This window comes from Corvus brachyrhynchos, unplaced genomic scaffold, assembly GCF_000691975.1.
Source record: "Corvus brachyrhynchos isolate BGI_N302 unplaced genomic scaffold, ASM69197v1 scaffold306, whole genome shotgun sequence".
NCBI lineage: Eukaryota > Metazoa > Chordata > Aves > Passeriformes > Corvidae > Corvus > Corvus brachyrhynchos.
The window spans coordinates 92,416-106,916 of NW_008238646.1; the positions used below are offsets into that span (position 1 = coordinate 92,416).

Sequence of the window (14,501 nt, forward strand, 5' to 3'; positions counted from 1 at the left end):
CTATCTCATGTCCTCAGCGTGGAGTCAAAGGACAGCAAGAGAAGACGATCCAAAATCGAGGGCGAGTGGCACTGTACAGCCGCGAGGAGGCTGAGGGCCGAGATGACCCTCGCCACACCTACGTTTAATGCCATTCAATTAGATCACGTAATTTATGACCAGACAGGGTACCAGTGCCACTTTTTGGTCACGGCCATGCACAGGCCTCGGCACATGGGCAGGCTTCAACACCGAACGGGGGAAAGACCCGGTTTCCTTCCGTTCGGGGCCGATTCCGGCTGTGGATGACCCCACGCACGCCCGGCCCCGATGAGATGAGATGAGATGAGATGAGATGAGATGAGATGAGATGAGATGAGATGAGATGAGATGAGATGAGATGAGATGAGATGAGATGAGATGAGATGAGATGAGATGAGATGAGATGAGATGAGATGAGATGAGATGAGATGAGATGAGATGAGATGAGATGAGATGAGATGAGATGAGATGAGATGAGATGAGATGAGATGAGATGAGATGAGATGAGATGAGATGAGATGAGATGAGATGAGATGAGATGAGATGAGATGAGATGAGATGAGATGAGATGAGATGAGATGAGATGAGATGAGATGAGATGAGATGAGATGAGATGAGATGAGATGAGATGAGATGAGATGAGATGAGATGAGATGAGATGAGATGAGATGAGATGAGATGAGATGAGATGAGATGAGATGAGATGAGATGAGATGAGATGAGATGAGATGATGAGAGGTCTGGAGCATCTCTTCTGTGAGGAGAGATGTGGGACCTGGACCTGTTTAGCCTAGAGGAGACTGAGTATAAATACGTATAAATATACGTATTTATACGAATGCGTATAGATATCTCCAAGATGAGTCCCAGGAGTGTGGTGCCAGACTTTTTGGTGACAGAACAAGGAGCAGTGGCCATAAAGTAAAACCCAAGAAGTTGCACCTCAACATGAGGAAGACCTTTTATCCGTGAGGGTGGCAGAGAACTGGAACAGCTGCCCAGGGAGGACGTGGAGTCTCCCCCTCTGGAGACATCCCAAACCCACCTGGGCATGCTCCTGTGTCACCTGCTCCAGGTGACTCTGCCTTGGCAGGGGGTTGCTCTGGGTGATCTCCAGAGGTCCCTTCCAATCCTAACAATTCTTTGATTCTGTAACACCAAGATAACATGTCAAGAATGCCTGTTACATTGTTACTGGTTTTTTACTATTATTTATCATTCTAGAGATGGAATTTCCTTCTAGTTTCACTAGTACTGAAAGAGCATTTGTTCACCGGCTCTGTCAGTCTCTTGGACTGGTGTCTAAAAGCAAAGGGTAAGTTGGGGTACAATTTTCATTTTTTGGGTGCAGATGAATGGAATTTCATGACTAATGATAACATGATTGATATTTCCAACATAGCCGACTCTGCTGCAAGGAATGGTATTAGAGAAAAAAGTGTAAAAGTAGGCATAGAAATAAGTGTCTTTGTTGGTTCGGAAAAACTTGTGGCATGCTTTTTGAGATGGCTTGCTTTTATACTTCATGGGTTTCACGTGTCCATAAAAGAGGCTTCTCACCATGATCTCTGCTTTTCTTTTAAAGGTTTTGCATAGAACCTCATACTTTGACAGATAAAAGTTAACCTAGAGTAGGTCACTTATTCCTAAGATATGTTTTCTTTTCCCCCCGACAGAAAAGGAGCAAATCGATACCTGACTGTAAGGAAGAAGGATGTCTCAGAACTGACACATGCAGTCATGGCTTGCGACTTGGCTCTCCGTACGAAACACACCATTCGGAGCCTCATTCAGAGCTTTCCCGTCACAAACAAGGAACGCACAGAACTCTTGCCAAGGACAGAGCGAGGAAGTGCGCGTGCTATTGAATCTGGTATGTTCAGCGTGTCTTCGGATTTGGACTTGTCCGTCAACACCACTTGAAAAAACAACGTACGACCCGAGTGCAAAACAAACCCCTTTCTGTTCTGTCCCCTTGCCTGCCCTACCATGCACCTTTAAACAAACACATGAATTTTCTTTACTTTCAAGGTCTTTTATAACCGGTGTAGTGAGGAACTTGGGCAGTCATATCACGCACATTGCGATGTCTACCTTGTGCTGAGTTAATTTAGGACCTTTGAGCCAGTTCCAGCCAAATCTTTTCGGAAGCACATTTGTGAAATGTGGCTTCATACAAGTTCCATGAGGTGGGATTGAAGAGCCAGGTCTTACCGTGATGCCGTGTGAGAACACCCTTACGAAAGAATGAGGTTGGCTGTGCTGCTTACAGAAATTCACGTACTTGACAAAGCAAGAAATTTAGTTTTTGTTTCTTGATCTCTACCAAGTAGACGTGATCCTTAAGATACTACTGTCCAGACTTCTTGATTTCTAGGATATGAAGGAGTTCACTGAAGACAAACATCTGATAAAATGTTGGGGGTTTTTTGAAAGCAACGCTTTTATCTAGATTACGGCTTTAACAGCTGTGAGTGGAAGAGTTATACTGTGTTTCTGTGTGCAGAGGTGGCTGTACCGAAGAGAAAACACTTGTACCAATATGCCTTGTTTAATTAAATATTTCTGATAATGTGGTGTCTGTTCTTAAAGCGCTTCCTTTGCTGCTTTTTTCAGTTGTTTCAGTTGTTTAATAGGATTGTTTAATGAACAGAGGGCAGCTATAATAAAAGTACTGAAACACAATGTCTTAGAAATGTAAGGGGTAAGCTAATGAAGAGTCTAACATTTATCTTTCTCTGCTTTTCAAGCATGTGTTTTTAGTTCTAATCTTTTAGTCTGTGTTTGTCTTGGTACAACAGAGCTTGTAATTTAGCATGTGAATCTGTTAATCACGTTAAATATGTATAATTGAGTTTGCAGCAAGTTTTTCATTCTTCTGGAAGATAATGATCAAGGAATTACAGAGTAGCATTTACAGTGCTGGGTTTGAAGCAGCTCCCTCAGAAGATGTGCACGTTTTTTGGCTACTTACGCACTGCTTTCTAACACACCATGCTGCTGTGTGGGTCCAGGACCCCCGATACAGTGCGCTTGGATTAATACGATTTGGGGCAAATGCATGGAATAGCTTAAAGGTTGAACTCTGTGAGCGTGTATTTCTAGGGAAACTGCAGATGTGAAACGTGCACGCAGATACGAAGGCCACCAAAATACACCAGGCTGGTTTTCTCCGGTTTTGTTTCTCTTTCTCCTTTTGCTCTTTGTGGGCTTTTTTGGCATGGAGCAATGCTCTGGGAGAGTCTGGTTGTGTTTGAAATACCTATGGAAGTAATAACTGTTCTGAAAAATGCCTATTTCAAGCACCATAACAGGACGTGTTGCTATGGGTCTGACTTCTAAATGTGTGCTGGGTTTGTCACTTTACCCACAGGGGTGCATAAAAAGTCAGGAAGGTTAATTGTTAAGTATAATTTTTGAGCAGTGTTTTGGTGACCTTCCTCTGTGTCTGTAGAAGTAAATTCTTAATTTCTCTTCACAGAAAACAAAGAATTGAACAAGACAAGCGGTCGACTTAATGACGGTATCCCCCAGGTCCCAGTGAAAAGAGGGGAATCAGAGTTCGATTCCTTCAGGCAATCACTACCAGTTCTTGAAAAACAGGAAGAAATTGTCCAAACAATAAAGGACAATAAAATTGTTTTGATTATAGGAGAGACGGGATCGGGAAAAACTACTCAAGTATGTTTCCTCAATGAAATGAAAAAGATAACAGTATTTATACTAAACTAATGCCAATTTTGTAATATTTGTGGTAAGGGATATTTCTATGCTATTTTAAGGCTTTTGTTTTCCTGTGTGATTGAAAATCTTGTGTTCCAGTTCACTTTCTAGCTTTTGAAATACTAAGCCAGCAGATAGGTGCTAAAAGCATGAATGAAAGCATAAATGGTTCCTCACAGTTTTCTGATAGATATAATTTTTTCATTAAAATATTACAAAATATTGAAGGGAAAGTAGCTGTGATGTTTGTATAACCCTTTTTCTTCTAAGGCTAGTTCTGTTCTTAGTACCCAGAGTAATACATTTTTTGTGTTAAAATGAGAGATTATCTACAGGGCTTTTTTTCCTATAGAGCTCTCTGAAGCAGGAGAGAGACACTTCAACTTTTTCTAAAAAAAAACCCTAAACAGGTTATACTTTGAAATTTATTTTATGCCCATTCAGGTATATTTGCAGTGATAATCCTATTGAAAAGTCTGTTGCAACGTGTAATACTGAGATGCAGTTAAATTGTTTCCCTGTGCTGAGAAAGCTGTGACTTTCTCAAAAAGTAAATTCGAACCACTTCTTTCCAGATCCCTCAGTTTATCCTTGATGACTGCTACAAGAATGGAGCTCCCTGTCGTGTGTTTTGCACTCAGCCGAGACGTTTAGCAGCTGTTGCTGTGGCTGAAAGGGTGGCAGCAGAAAGGAGAGAGAAGATTGGCCAGACAATTGGTTACCAGCTCCGGTTGGAAAGCAGGTACTAATGGTGCTTCTAAGTGTCAGTTGATCTCGTGCTGGTATCGTGAATCTTGTGTACCTTTAAACTGCAGTATATTTGGCATGCAGCCCCATAAATCATAGGTGGGGTATGTTATTGCAGGGAAGGAAGACTTGGGAGTGAAAAGGACAGCTTTCTTCCTGTATTTTGCCGTTCCATGTAGTAGCTTGTCATACTGAACTGAATTTCAAGTGCTTTCTGTTGGTTTCTTCTAGGGAGTGTGTGCATGTAAATCCTTGTCTGATTTTCAGATCAAGTCTACACTTTCCTCTCTTCTTTTTTTTTCCCCTCTCTACTTTTGACGTGTGTGGATCCCAAAGTTCTGCAAGCTTTGAAGGTAGGTAGGAAGACCAGCATGCTGTAACAAACGTATATAGTGTGAGTTGGTATGGGTCATAAAAGAGAGAACAACAAAATTGGAAAGTGACTGATGAAGCTGAGCGTTATTTACCAGTCCAGTTTGGGTTAAGTTTACTGTGCTTCAGCTTTTAAAACGTGAAGTGACGTCAAAGTAGAGCTTTCAATCACTTGATGAATTTGTCTGTGAAGCAGAGTGTGAATGGGTTTTTACATCTTTGCACTGTGTAGCCAGTGACATTTCAGGGAAGGGGCGACGGCTGGGATATGAGTGACCAGAAGGTGGCAAAAGGTTGTGTTGCTTGAATGAACGAAGATAACTCACGGCTGAGGAAAACGAATGTGCTTGAACAACAAAGCCAAGACAAGAATTGGAATGTGCATGGGAAAGCTCACGAGGCTATTAAGGGATTAGAAGAGCTGGTGAAGATGTATCACAAATAAGCTGAATGATTAATGTCTGGAATACTGGATACTGTGCTGGCAGAAGAAGAGCAAAGTCAGATGAAAATGGAAGAAAATCCATCTTGAGAAGAATCAATGCATTTACTCCGGAGAAACACTAAAAGGGAGAGATGGCAATATTTCCAGCTGTGCACAGAAAAGATCTGGAGTGGAGGTGTTTAGGGGTGCTTATAGTAAGAAAGAAGTCTAATTTTTAAAGTTTTCTTAATGGTCTTCCAGAAAGAGCTGTGGAGGACAGTACAAAGGAACTTTTTGGTTCCTTTGGGATGGCAGCACCAGCGAAAGTAGTGACAATTGCTGTTTTTACTGGGGCAGCTAACTCTGCCCCAGGTGTAGAATAGTTACACTTCAGTATTTTGACTTCCTGAAAAACCAAAGGATCAGCTGATTGCTTTGTGATTTAGTCAGCTGTAGTGTATTAGGTTCGCGTGACAAGGCTTTGGGAGCTGTGGGGCGGCTTTCTGTGAGAAGATGCCAGAAGCCTTCCCTGTGTGTGACAGAGACAGTGCCAGCCAGGACGGACCTGCCTCTGGCCAAGGCTGAGCCCATCTGTGATGGTGGTAGTGCCTCTGGGACAGCAGGGAATGGGGGACAAAAGCCTGCACAACAGAGGCCGCAGTCCAAGGAGAGCAGCGAGCGCATGTGGGAGGAGCACCTCTGCAGATGGGAAGGTCAGTGCGGGAGGGGAGGAGGTGCTCCAGGTGCCAGAGCAGCCCGTGGTGCAGCCCATGGTGAGGCAGCTGTGCTCCTGCAGCCCATGGAGGCGCATGGTGCAGCGGGGATCCCCCTGCAGCCCGTGCAGGACTCCGTGTTGCAGCAGGTGGGTGCTTGAAAGAGGCTGTGATCCTCTGGGAAGCCTATGTTGGAGCAGGCTCTTGGCAGGGCCTGTGGCCCTGTGGAGAGAGCCCCCAGTTCGCTGTCAGTATTGTGACCCTGTGGGGGTCCCACGCTGGAGCAGGCTGTTCCTGAGGGACTGCACCCTGTGCTGGAGCAGGTCCCTTTTATGAAGACCTGCAGCCCCTGGGAAGGACTCATGCTGGAAAAGCTCACGGAGGACTGTTGCCCATGGGAGAGACCCATGTTCTCCTTATCCTGGTCCTGACCCTGTGAGTCTTCCATTGTATTTCCTCTCCCCTGCCCAGCTCAGGAGAGGAGGGATAGAGTGGCTTGGGTGGCACCTGGCATCCAGCCAGGCTCATCCCACCACGTGTAGGCAAATACAAAGGCTATATCCAAGCATATGCTGAGGAATTGGAACCTGGTTTTCCACATGGGATTTTCTAGTAAATTGAATGACATGGAGAATGACTGTTTCTCATGGTTCTGTTTAACTTTCTTACTTACTAAAATTTGAATCTGATGTTTTCAATTAATCCATTGTTCAAAGTTAGGAGCGCAAGCACTAAGAGTTGTTAGGAAATGTCTGGGAATAGGCATAGTTTGAAAACAAGTGGTGTGCAGGAGTTCTTTGGTGAGAGAACTGTAATGCCTCTTCTGGTCAGCAGCTGCTTTAATTTTTGAGCCATGGAAAGCTGCTAGCAGCCTTTAAGTGGTGCAAAACCCCTGAGTCATCTCTGTGCTCTGTTCCATAGGGTTTCTCCAAAGACACTGGTAACATTCTGCACTAATGACATGCTCCTTCGCATGCTGATGGCAGGAGACAGCACCCTCTCCACTGTGACGCATGTGATTGTGGTGAGCATCCTGTGGTCTTTCATGTGTTGCTTGTTAATTGGAAAATGAGGTCCTCGTTTGTTTTATTCAAATTTGCTGAGCGTTTTCAGTGGTTTTGTTTGGTGGAATCTGAATTGACTGCCTGGGAATAGGCACAGTTTGAAAACAAGTGGTATGCAGGAGTTCTTTGGTGAGAGAACTGTAATGTCTCTTCTGGTCAGCAGCTGCTTAATTTTTGAGCCATGGAAAGCTGCTAGCAGCCTTTGAGTGGTGCAAAACTCCTGAGTCGTCTCTGTGCTCTGTTCCATAGGGTTTCTCCAAAGACACTGGTAACATTCTGCACTAATGACATGCTCCTTCGCATGCTGATGGCAGGAGACAGCACCCTCTCCACTGTGACACATGTGATTGTGGTGAGCATCCTGTGGTCTTTCATGTGTTGCTTGTTAATTGGAAAATGTGGTCCTCGTTTGTTTTACTTAAATTTGCTGAGCGTTTTCGGTGGTTTTGTTTGGTAGAATCTGAATCGACTTTAAAGGCTTTCTGAGTCCTTAGTGTAGCATGCATGTTTTGTGGGTTTTGGTGCTTTTCTGTGCGTTTGTTTGTGTTTTTCCCTGGAAAAACATCTTATTTTATGTTCATGCCAATAATTAGGTGTGGAATCAGGAGGAGTTGAGGAGGACAGAAGTGTAAATTTTTCTGAAATTCCTCTGTCGGCAGAAAAGCCTTAGGGAGGCTTAGATGTGGTTCGATATGATTGTGTCAGAATTTCTGTTATCGTGTATTTGTTTCAGCAATACCAGGTTTTCAGTCCACTTGTTTGCCCAGTGTTTCCAAGATAATGTGCAATCTAATTGCTAGCAAATTGTTCAGGAGCGTTCATTTATGATTGTGTTAATATTCCTATTGTGGAGTTCTGTCAGTAAGGGGAACCAGAATGTTTATGGCAAGATTTAAGTACTCCACTACTGAAGACAAAAAAGTTTAGGTGCCTACCTGTTTATCAGAGTTAAAAAAGCATGAGAGTGGTCTATTAATTCTTGATGTCAGCCTACAAGCCTTGTATTTGAGTCCTGTTTCATTCATTCATAATACAAAACAAAACAGAAGAATGACAAAGATGATTAACCAGTTATGTCCTTAATTTATAGGCTTTGTGTATGACTTGTCTAAGCAATGTCTTTTTTTCTGATTATGTGGTGTCATTCATTTCTTTAAATGCTCTTCAGTTGTGAAGTGAGAATTTATTAAAATAAGATTTGTAGGATTTGTGGTTTGTGACCTTTTCTTGAAATTTGGCTTCCAGTACAAAATTAGAGAGGTTTCAGGCATTTACTTTGGCCTCTGACGTTAAGGTGTGTGTGGCTTGTGCATTACAGTGCGCTCTGCTCTGATAAAAACTTTTTGAAACTTTTTTTTTGCTTGTGGATAGTTTAAAAAAACCCCCTTACCTTAAGCTAGATTTACACATTTTAAGGCCTCTGTGATGTACCACCAAATCATGTATTTTATTTTTTTAAAAAAGAGGTTTGTATTTGTCAGAAGTTATGATCTTGCATCTGTGATGTTTGTTTATCTCTTGTTTTTTTTCCTTTTATTACAGGATGAAGTACATGAGAGGGATAGGTTCAGCGACTTCTTGCTAATAAAACTGAGAGGTGTGCTGCAAAACCAGAATAATTTAAAACTAATTATTTCTAGTGCTGCTCTAGATGCGAATCTTTTTATTAGGTATTTTGGAAGCTGCCCAGTAATACACAGTAAGTACTTCTCTTAACTCTTAAATCTGAGTATACTTGCCCCAGACTCACAGACTTCAGTGAACTGTAGCAAACTACTCTGAGTAAAGGCAGGTGGTGAATACACTCAGAATTACAGCAGTGCCTGTTCTTTGTGTATTCAGGTTTCTTGTTTCTTAACTATTTGCGCCTGCTTCAGAGGGAAGTGTTTTTATCGCTGGGAGTTCTGTGAATGCAGGAATGTCCTGGCCCTCTCCACGTTTAATTCAAGAAGTAGGAAAAGGTTATTGAAGTGCTGCCTCCATGCTGGTACAGGACTTAAGAGCTACACTAGTGTGATGCATGTTAATGCATTGCAGCAGATTCTAATTCTTCAGATCTCATAAAGGTTGTTACTGGATAAATCACAGATAACTGTACCTGTTCAGTTGAGAAATACAGGAGGCCTAGGCAGGTTTGGTTTCATGCTTCAATCACGTGATTCTTTGTTTTAAAGGAAATCAGTAGCTGTTCCTCTAGGTAAATACTCAGAAAAGACATCCAGTTTCTGTTAGTTTATGGTCAGACTCGGTTACCTGCAGTTAGATGACTTTGAGATGCAAAGAAAAGTTCCCATTATTGCTGCTTTAATTTCATTTGACTGATCTTTAGGAGAGGCAAAATACAGATGTGTGGGAGGTGGGGGGGTTTGCGTGGGCTTGTTTTCTTTTTCTCACCCTCCTGGCTTGCAGGTTTTCTGCATGGGTGACCTCCTCTGGCAGCTCGCGGTCCTCTTCCTTTTTCAACAATGATGTCCAAGTTTATTGTATTTTGAACAGTAGCTTTTAAGAGAAATGCTTTATTTGACAATCAGGTAGACTCTCTGCATGTCAGCCTGTATTTTTAAAAATCTCAACAGTTCTAGGAAATGGGTGGAATCAGTTACTGGTTTGTTTTAGCAAATGTTCGTGAGAAGGAAACCTCGTTGGTTTTTTTACAGGTAGAAGTGTTTCTTTCTAGTTCCCAGTTCTGAACTTCTGCCTAGTAAAATAAGGCTTGCAACTTGTTTGAGACAGGAATCTGGAAATTACACTTGATTTCATGTTCTCTGAATTTTTTTTTGCAGGGGAGAGCCTCAGCTGTGATTGTTGTGTGGCTTTCCAGTTTACTCTTCTTGCAGCTTCCTGTTCTTTTAGATGAGTGTATTTGTTTTGGAAATTCTGATGAGAGTCGCTCCAGTTTACCACAGTGGTTATGCTGGTAGTGTAGCAGGCCAATAGCAATTGGAAAGATGTTGTTTCCTTTTTTGTTTTTGGGAATTTAAGAATTAAAAGAAGCGGCTTTAGACTTCTGCCTGTTAATGTAATGAAAAAGGTTTGCTTCTCCTTCAGCAATGTGGCTGACAAAATCCTGACCACAGAAACCAACATTTTGTAGTTGTGGATTGCTGTAGTACACAAGAGTTTGTGATGGGTGTTGGAAGGCTTCCTCTATGACAGCTTCTCGAAGTATGTGGACTGTAGATGGTTCTTTCTGAAGGAAAATCCTGAGCGATCTAAAGTCATCTTAAGGGACCAGAAATCAAAATGTCAAGATTTGAATTCTTCATGCGAAAAGCATCCTTTAATGTTCACAGATAAGGTCTAGAAAAGAGTCGTGTTGAAAAAGAAGTAAGGATAAATTATTAGGAGGTAAAGACCACTGGGATGTCTCATCTGTCCGGAAGTATTCAGTAAAGAAAGCCCAGCTTTGCTGAATCAGTTGAGGACGCTGAGAAAAGTCTATCTCCTCACATACTTCTCATGAAAGAAAGTAGTTCAACACAAAGATGTACTGTCTCCTTGTGGAGTCTTGCACAAAGCTGTATTAATTGCTTGTTAAATAATTGCGTTTTTACTCCAGGTGGCAGGCTTACGTGGTGAGTTCTTGTTTGTAACCCTAAACAAAAACGGCTGTTTTCTTCTTCTCATTTTAAAAAATTGCAGCTAACAACTCTGAATCTTATGAGCATCTCTTGCTATAACAGCTGATATAATTGAAGAGGTTAATGAGAAACAAGATAGCATTTGACTTTGGAAATGTTTTGTTTTGTATAATTTTAAGAAAAATGAACTCCAGTGAAGATAATTTTTTTTGAAAAATAATGCTGTAAGTGAAGCTGGGGAATATCTCGTCTTTGATGGAATTTTTGTCCTTTCAGTCCAAGGAAGACCTTTTGAAGTTAAAGAGATGTTTCTGGAGGACATTTTGCGAAGCACTGGGTATACAAACAAAGGGATGGTAAAGTACAAAAAAGAGAAGCAGCAAGGTTGGTGACCTAGTTAATCGTAAGGGTTGGCAATGAGAAGCATTGCTTGATTGAACAAATGATTAACAGGATGATTTTCGTTAAAATTCCAAAGTCAGGAGATGAAATGAGACGTGATTAGATGACAGCAAGTGTCTTTAAGCTCTCAGCATTTGCATTATTGAAATGTAATGTTCATGGAAGTTCATGCAATTAAAGAAGAAAATTCACTTTGATTCAGTGGTTGCATTCTTTTTACTTTCAGTTGATAAATGTCTTATTTTTTCTAATTATTATGGTGTAGAATTACATATAACTGGGGGCTCTGCCCACATGAAAACTACAGGAGCAGAGGATGCTCTGTACCTTTGGGTGCAAATTCAAGTGCAGCTGTTAAAGGAGGCAGGATTTTGTACATCTTGCACAAAATGTACAAGTTGTTCCTATTAGCATTTTTCACTGCATTCTACAGACATGGATGTATTTTTTAATAAGCATTCACACTCTTAAACTAAATATAATTGGTTCTCAGTTGATTAAGTAGCTATTACTTCAGCAGTTTTTCTGGCAGCTGAAAGTAGTGATCCTAATGATCATTTAAAGAAAATTTTAAAAAAAGGCAAACCCCAAACTAAAACATACAGTCCTAACTGGATGTTTATCCCAGTGCTCAGCTCTGATCCCTGTGGATAGAAAAGTTCAGTTAGACACTGGTGTCTTCTACTGTTTCTTCCACTTGCATACAAAAATAAGTTGTTACGTGCAGGGGCTGTATCACTTGTCTCTGGCATTCCACTTCTGGAGAAAGATCTGGGCTGAGATTGTGTAGAAGGTAATTCCTTAGGAAGCTCCTTTGACTGCAGTAATTTGGAATAATGGAGGCTTAGGGGGTTAAACACCAAAGTGGTGGGTTTTACCTTGTTCTCACAGCACTTGTTTGCAGTGGTGCCCTTTGGGTACCCTTAAACACGTCATTTATGTTGGACTGTAGCAGCATTCTAGATTAAACAAAGCTGAATAGGTAAAACTTTGAGCTGCTGTAATTATTTTTTAATAGAAAACAATGGATAATAAAGATGACTCTAAAAATTTCTTGGGAAATACTTTGCATTCTAGAAGAGAAACAGAAAATCACTCTTGCTGAGTGGTGTTCCGCTGAAGAAAACACCAACAAACTGGCATGTCGGAGACAAAAATCAGTTCCAAGGGCAAATGAAGAGTACAGTCTGTTGGATGATGGTGGTGACACAGTATTTAATCAACTGGTAAGTTTTTCCTTTTGTTGCAAGAGAAGTTTATATTTGTGTTCCATTACTAGCCATTTAAAGTGTGTTATCTGAAGCGCCGTAGGCTCTCAGGTATTAACGCATTTTAAGGGTCGCTTTACTGGGACGAGCTGCTCTGGCTGAAGTGGGCTTTTCGGTTACGGTGGTTGTACACAGCTTTTCCTCAGATCAAATGGCTCGACTGCCCCTGTGTGAGTACTTGCATAGGACGCAGTCAGTGCTTTAACTGATGCCTGAGTGGTGGATTTCTGATTGCTGCTGGGAAAACTAGCTGTTCAAATTCTTTGTGGGTAATGTGTGAGAATAAAGACACCTCTTGGAAGAGATTCATCTTTCAGTGTTGTTTTTTCTCATCAGGCTGAAAAAGATGTGAATTGCCTTGAACCGTGGATAGTAAAAGAAATGGATTCCTGTCTGTCTGACATCTGGTTGCATAAAGATATTGATTCCTTTGCTCAGGTGTTCCATCTAATTTTAACTGAAAATGTCAGTGGTAAGTTTTGTATGTTATTACATAACAAAAAAGCAACCACAAATTTATTTAAATTTCTATGGCTACTTTCATCTGCAGTTTCAAATGTTGTTACTTTTGCATTCTGATGCCTACTGAAAAAATGAATAGGGCTAGCAGAATTAATGAGTTGTTTAGTTCATTGTTGTTGTTTTGAAGTATTGGCAGAAGTGTGCTTCTAAAACAATGTGGAATTCCCATGAGCTGACTGCAGAGATGAGTGAGGAAACAAATTCTCTTTGGGCTGGAATTTGAAAGCAATATTTGTAGAATATTTGGAAAAAAACCCAAACACTTTTATTGGGTTTGCTGATTTTTTTTTTTTTTTTTTACTTCTCAGTTGATTATAAGCACAGTGAGACCGGCGTGACTGCTCTGATGGTTTCTTCAGGGAGAGGCTTTTTGAGTCAAGTAGAACAGCTGATCAGTATGGGAGCAAGTATCCACTGCAAATCATCCAATGGCTGGTAACAAACAAACAGAGAAACCAAAAGATAGATTTATTTGTCAACATAGGAGAGAGAAAGAAAATTCTGTAACATCTGAATTAATTTGCGAACTTACCAGACTGCTGTAAGAGCTATAGATTTTGACAGCCTAAACCATTTCTAACTTCTGTTGAAGCACATTGTTTTCTGTAAATTCTACATGGAATTCTTAATTACACGGTCTTGATTATGGGCTATAAGCTTGGTTTCAGTATGTCTTATTTAAGACACTGGTTAGTGGAAAGACTGTAATCTGCTGAATTCCACCAGAATGTTTGGTGATTCTTATTTTCATGGAGTTACCTGTGTAAGAAGATCTTTGTGTTATGTTTCTAAATATGCTGTAGCATGTAAAAATATTTGTGAATCTGTAAAGACTCAAGTTTTGTGGCCATGAAGTGTGTCTTCCTATAAACAGGAAGTACAGTAAGTAATGGTAGTATGGAAGGCTAAGAATTAGGATTCCAGGGCTCTGATATTTGTTCCAACACTTGAAAAACTTGGGAAGGAATGCAGTTTAAAGGTAAACCAGTGAACTGCACTGTGAGGAGGACGACTTCTGAAAGACATGAAATAGCCCAGTATTTTCCCACATTTTGATGAAAAACACCTGGGGTGTGACTTTTTGGGATGACTTAAAGGGTACTGCAAACAGGCAGGTCTGATCTCTGCACACTGGTGTGGGCTTTTTAAAGGTATGGCACACTGTTCCTTGTTCCACATTTCCTTGTGCGTGTTTGTGTTGTACTCCTGTGTAAAACTGACACTCTTGTGTGGTAAGGAACTGAGTTACCTGAAAATCGGGTCGCTGTTACGTGTGTTCATGCACTTCAGAATGGGAAGTTGCAGATCCAGCAGTAACAGCATTGCTAGCAATACAGAAATGGACACAGAAGTGTGGTGCCAGCTGTCTCCTCGCATGATGTGCTATTCATACTCATCTTTTGAAGTGGAAAATCTGGTCAGAATACTTGTGCCACTCTTTCAGGACGGCTGTGGACTGGGCTAGGCGCTTCAGACAGACAGAGGTTGTTGATCTGTTGGAATCCTACAGGTAAGCTGTAACTGCTTTGCAGAAGGAGTTGTGGTGAAAGGAAATTTGAGGTTTGTGTTCTTTTAATCAGAAGAGGTTTTAGCTTTTTATGCTTCAAAATCTGGGCTAAATAGCAATACCTTTTTTTTGAGAATAGGAGTATTTCAAAAACAAA

The 14,501-nt window shown here is 41.2% G+C and overlaps 1 protein-coding gene across 1 annotated transcript in view; it reads left to right on the forward strand.

The window, feature by feature from the left end:
• Window positions 1-1,078: 1,078 nt before the first annotated feature.
• LOC103617944 (probable ATP-dependent RNA helicase YTHDC2) overlaps window positions 1,079-14,501 on the forward strand; it is a 29,169-nt gene continuing 15,746 nt past the window's right edge. Inside the window, 11 exon segments of the mRNA XM_008636289.2 lie at window positions 1,079-1,336; window positions 1,698-1,894; window positions 3,503-3,702; window positions 4,320-4,486; window positions 6,922-7,024; window positions 8,607-8,763; window positions 10,922-11,029; window positions 12,125-12,273; window positions 12,652-12,787; window positions 13,146-13,272; window positions 14,282-14,347. Coding sequence (XP_008634511.1) covers window positions 1,248-1,336; window positions 1,698-1,894; window positions 3,503-3,702; window positions 4,320-4,486; window positions 6,922-7,024; window positions 8,607-8,763; window positions 10,922-11,029; window positions 12,125-12,273; window positions 12,652-12,787; window positions 13,146-13,272; window positions 14,282-14,347 — 1,499 coding nt within the window. The 5' untranslated portion in view covers window positions 1,079-1,247.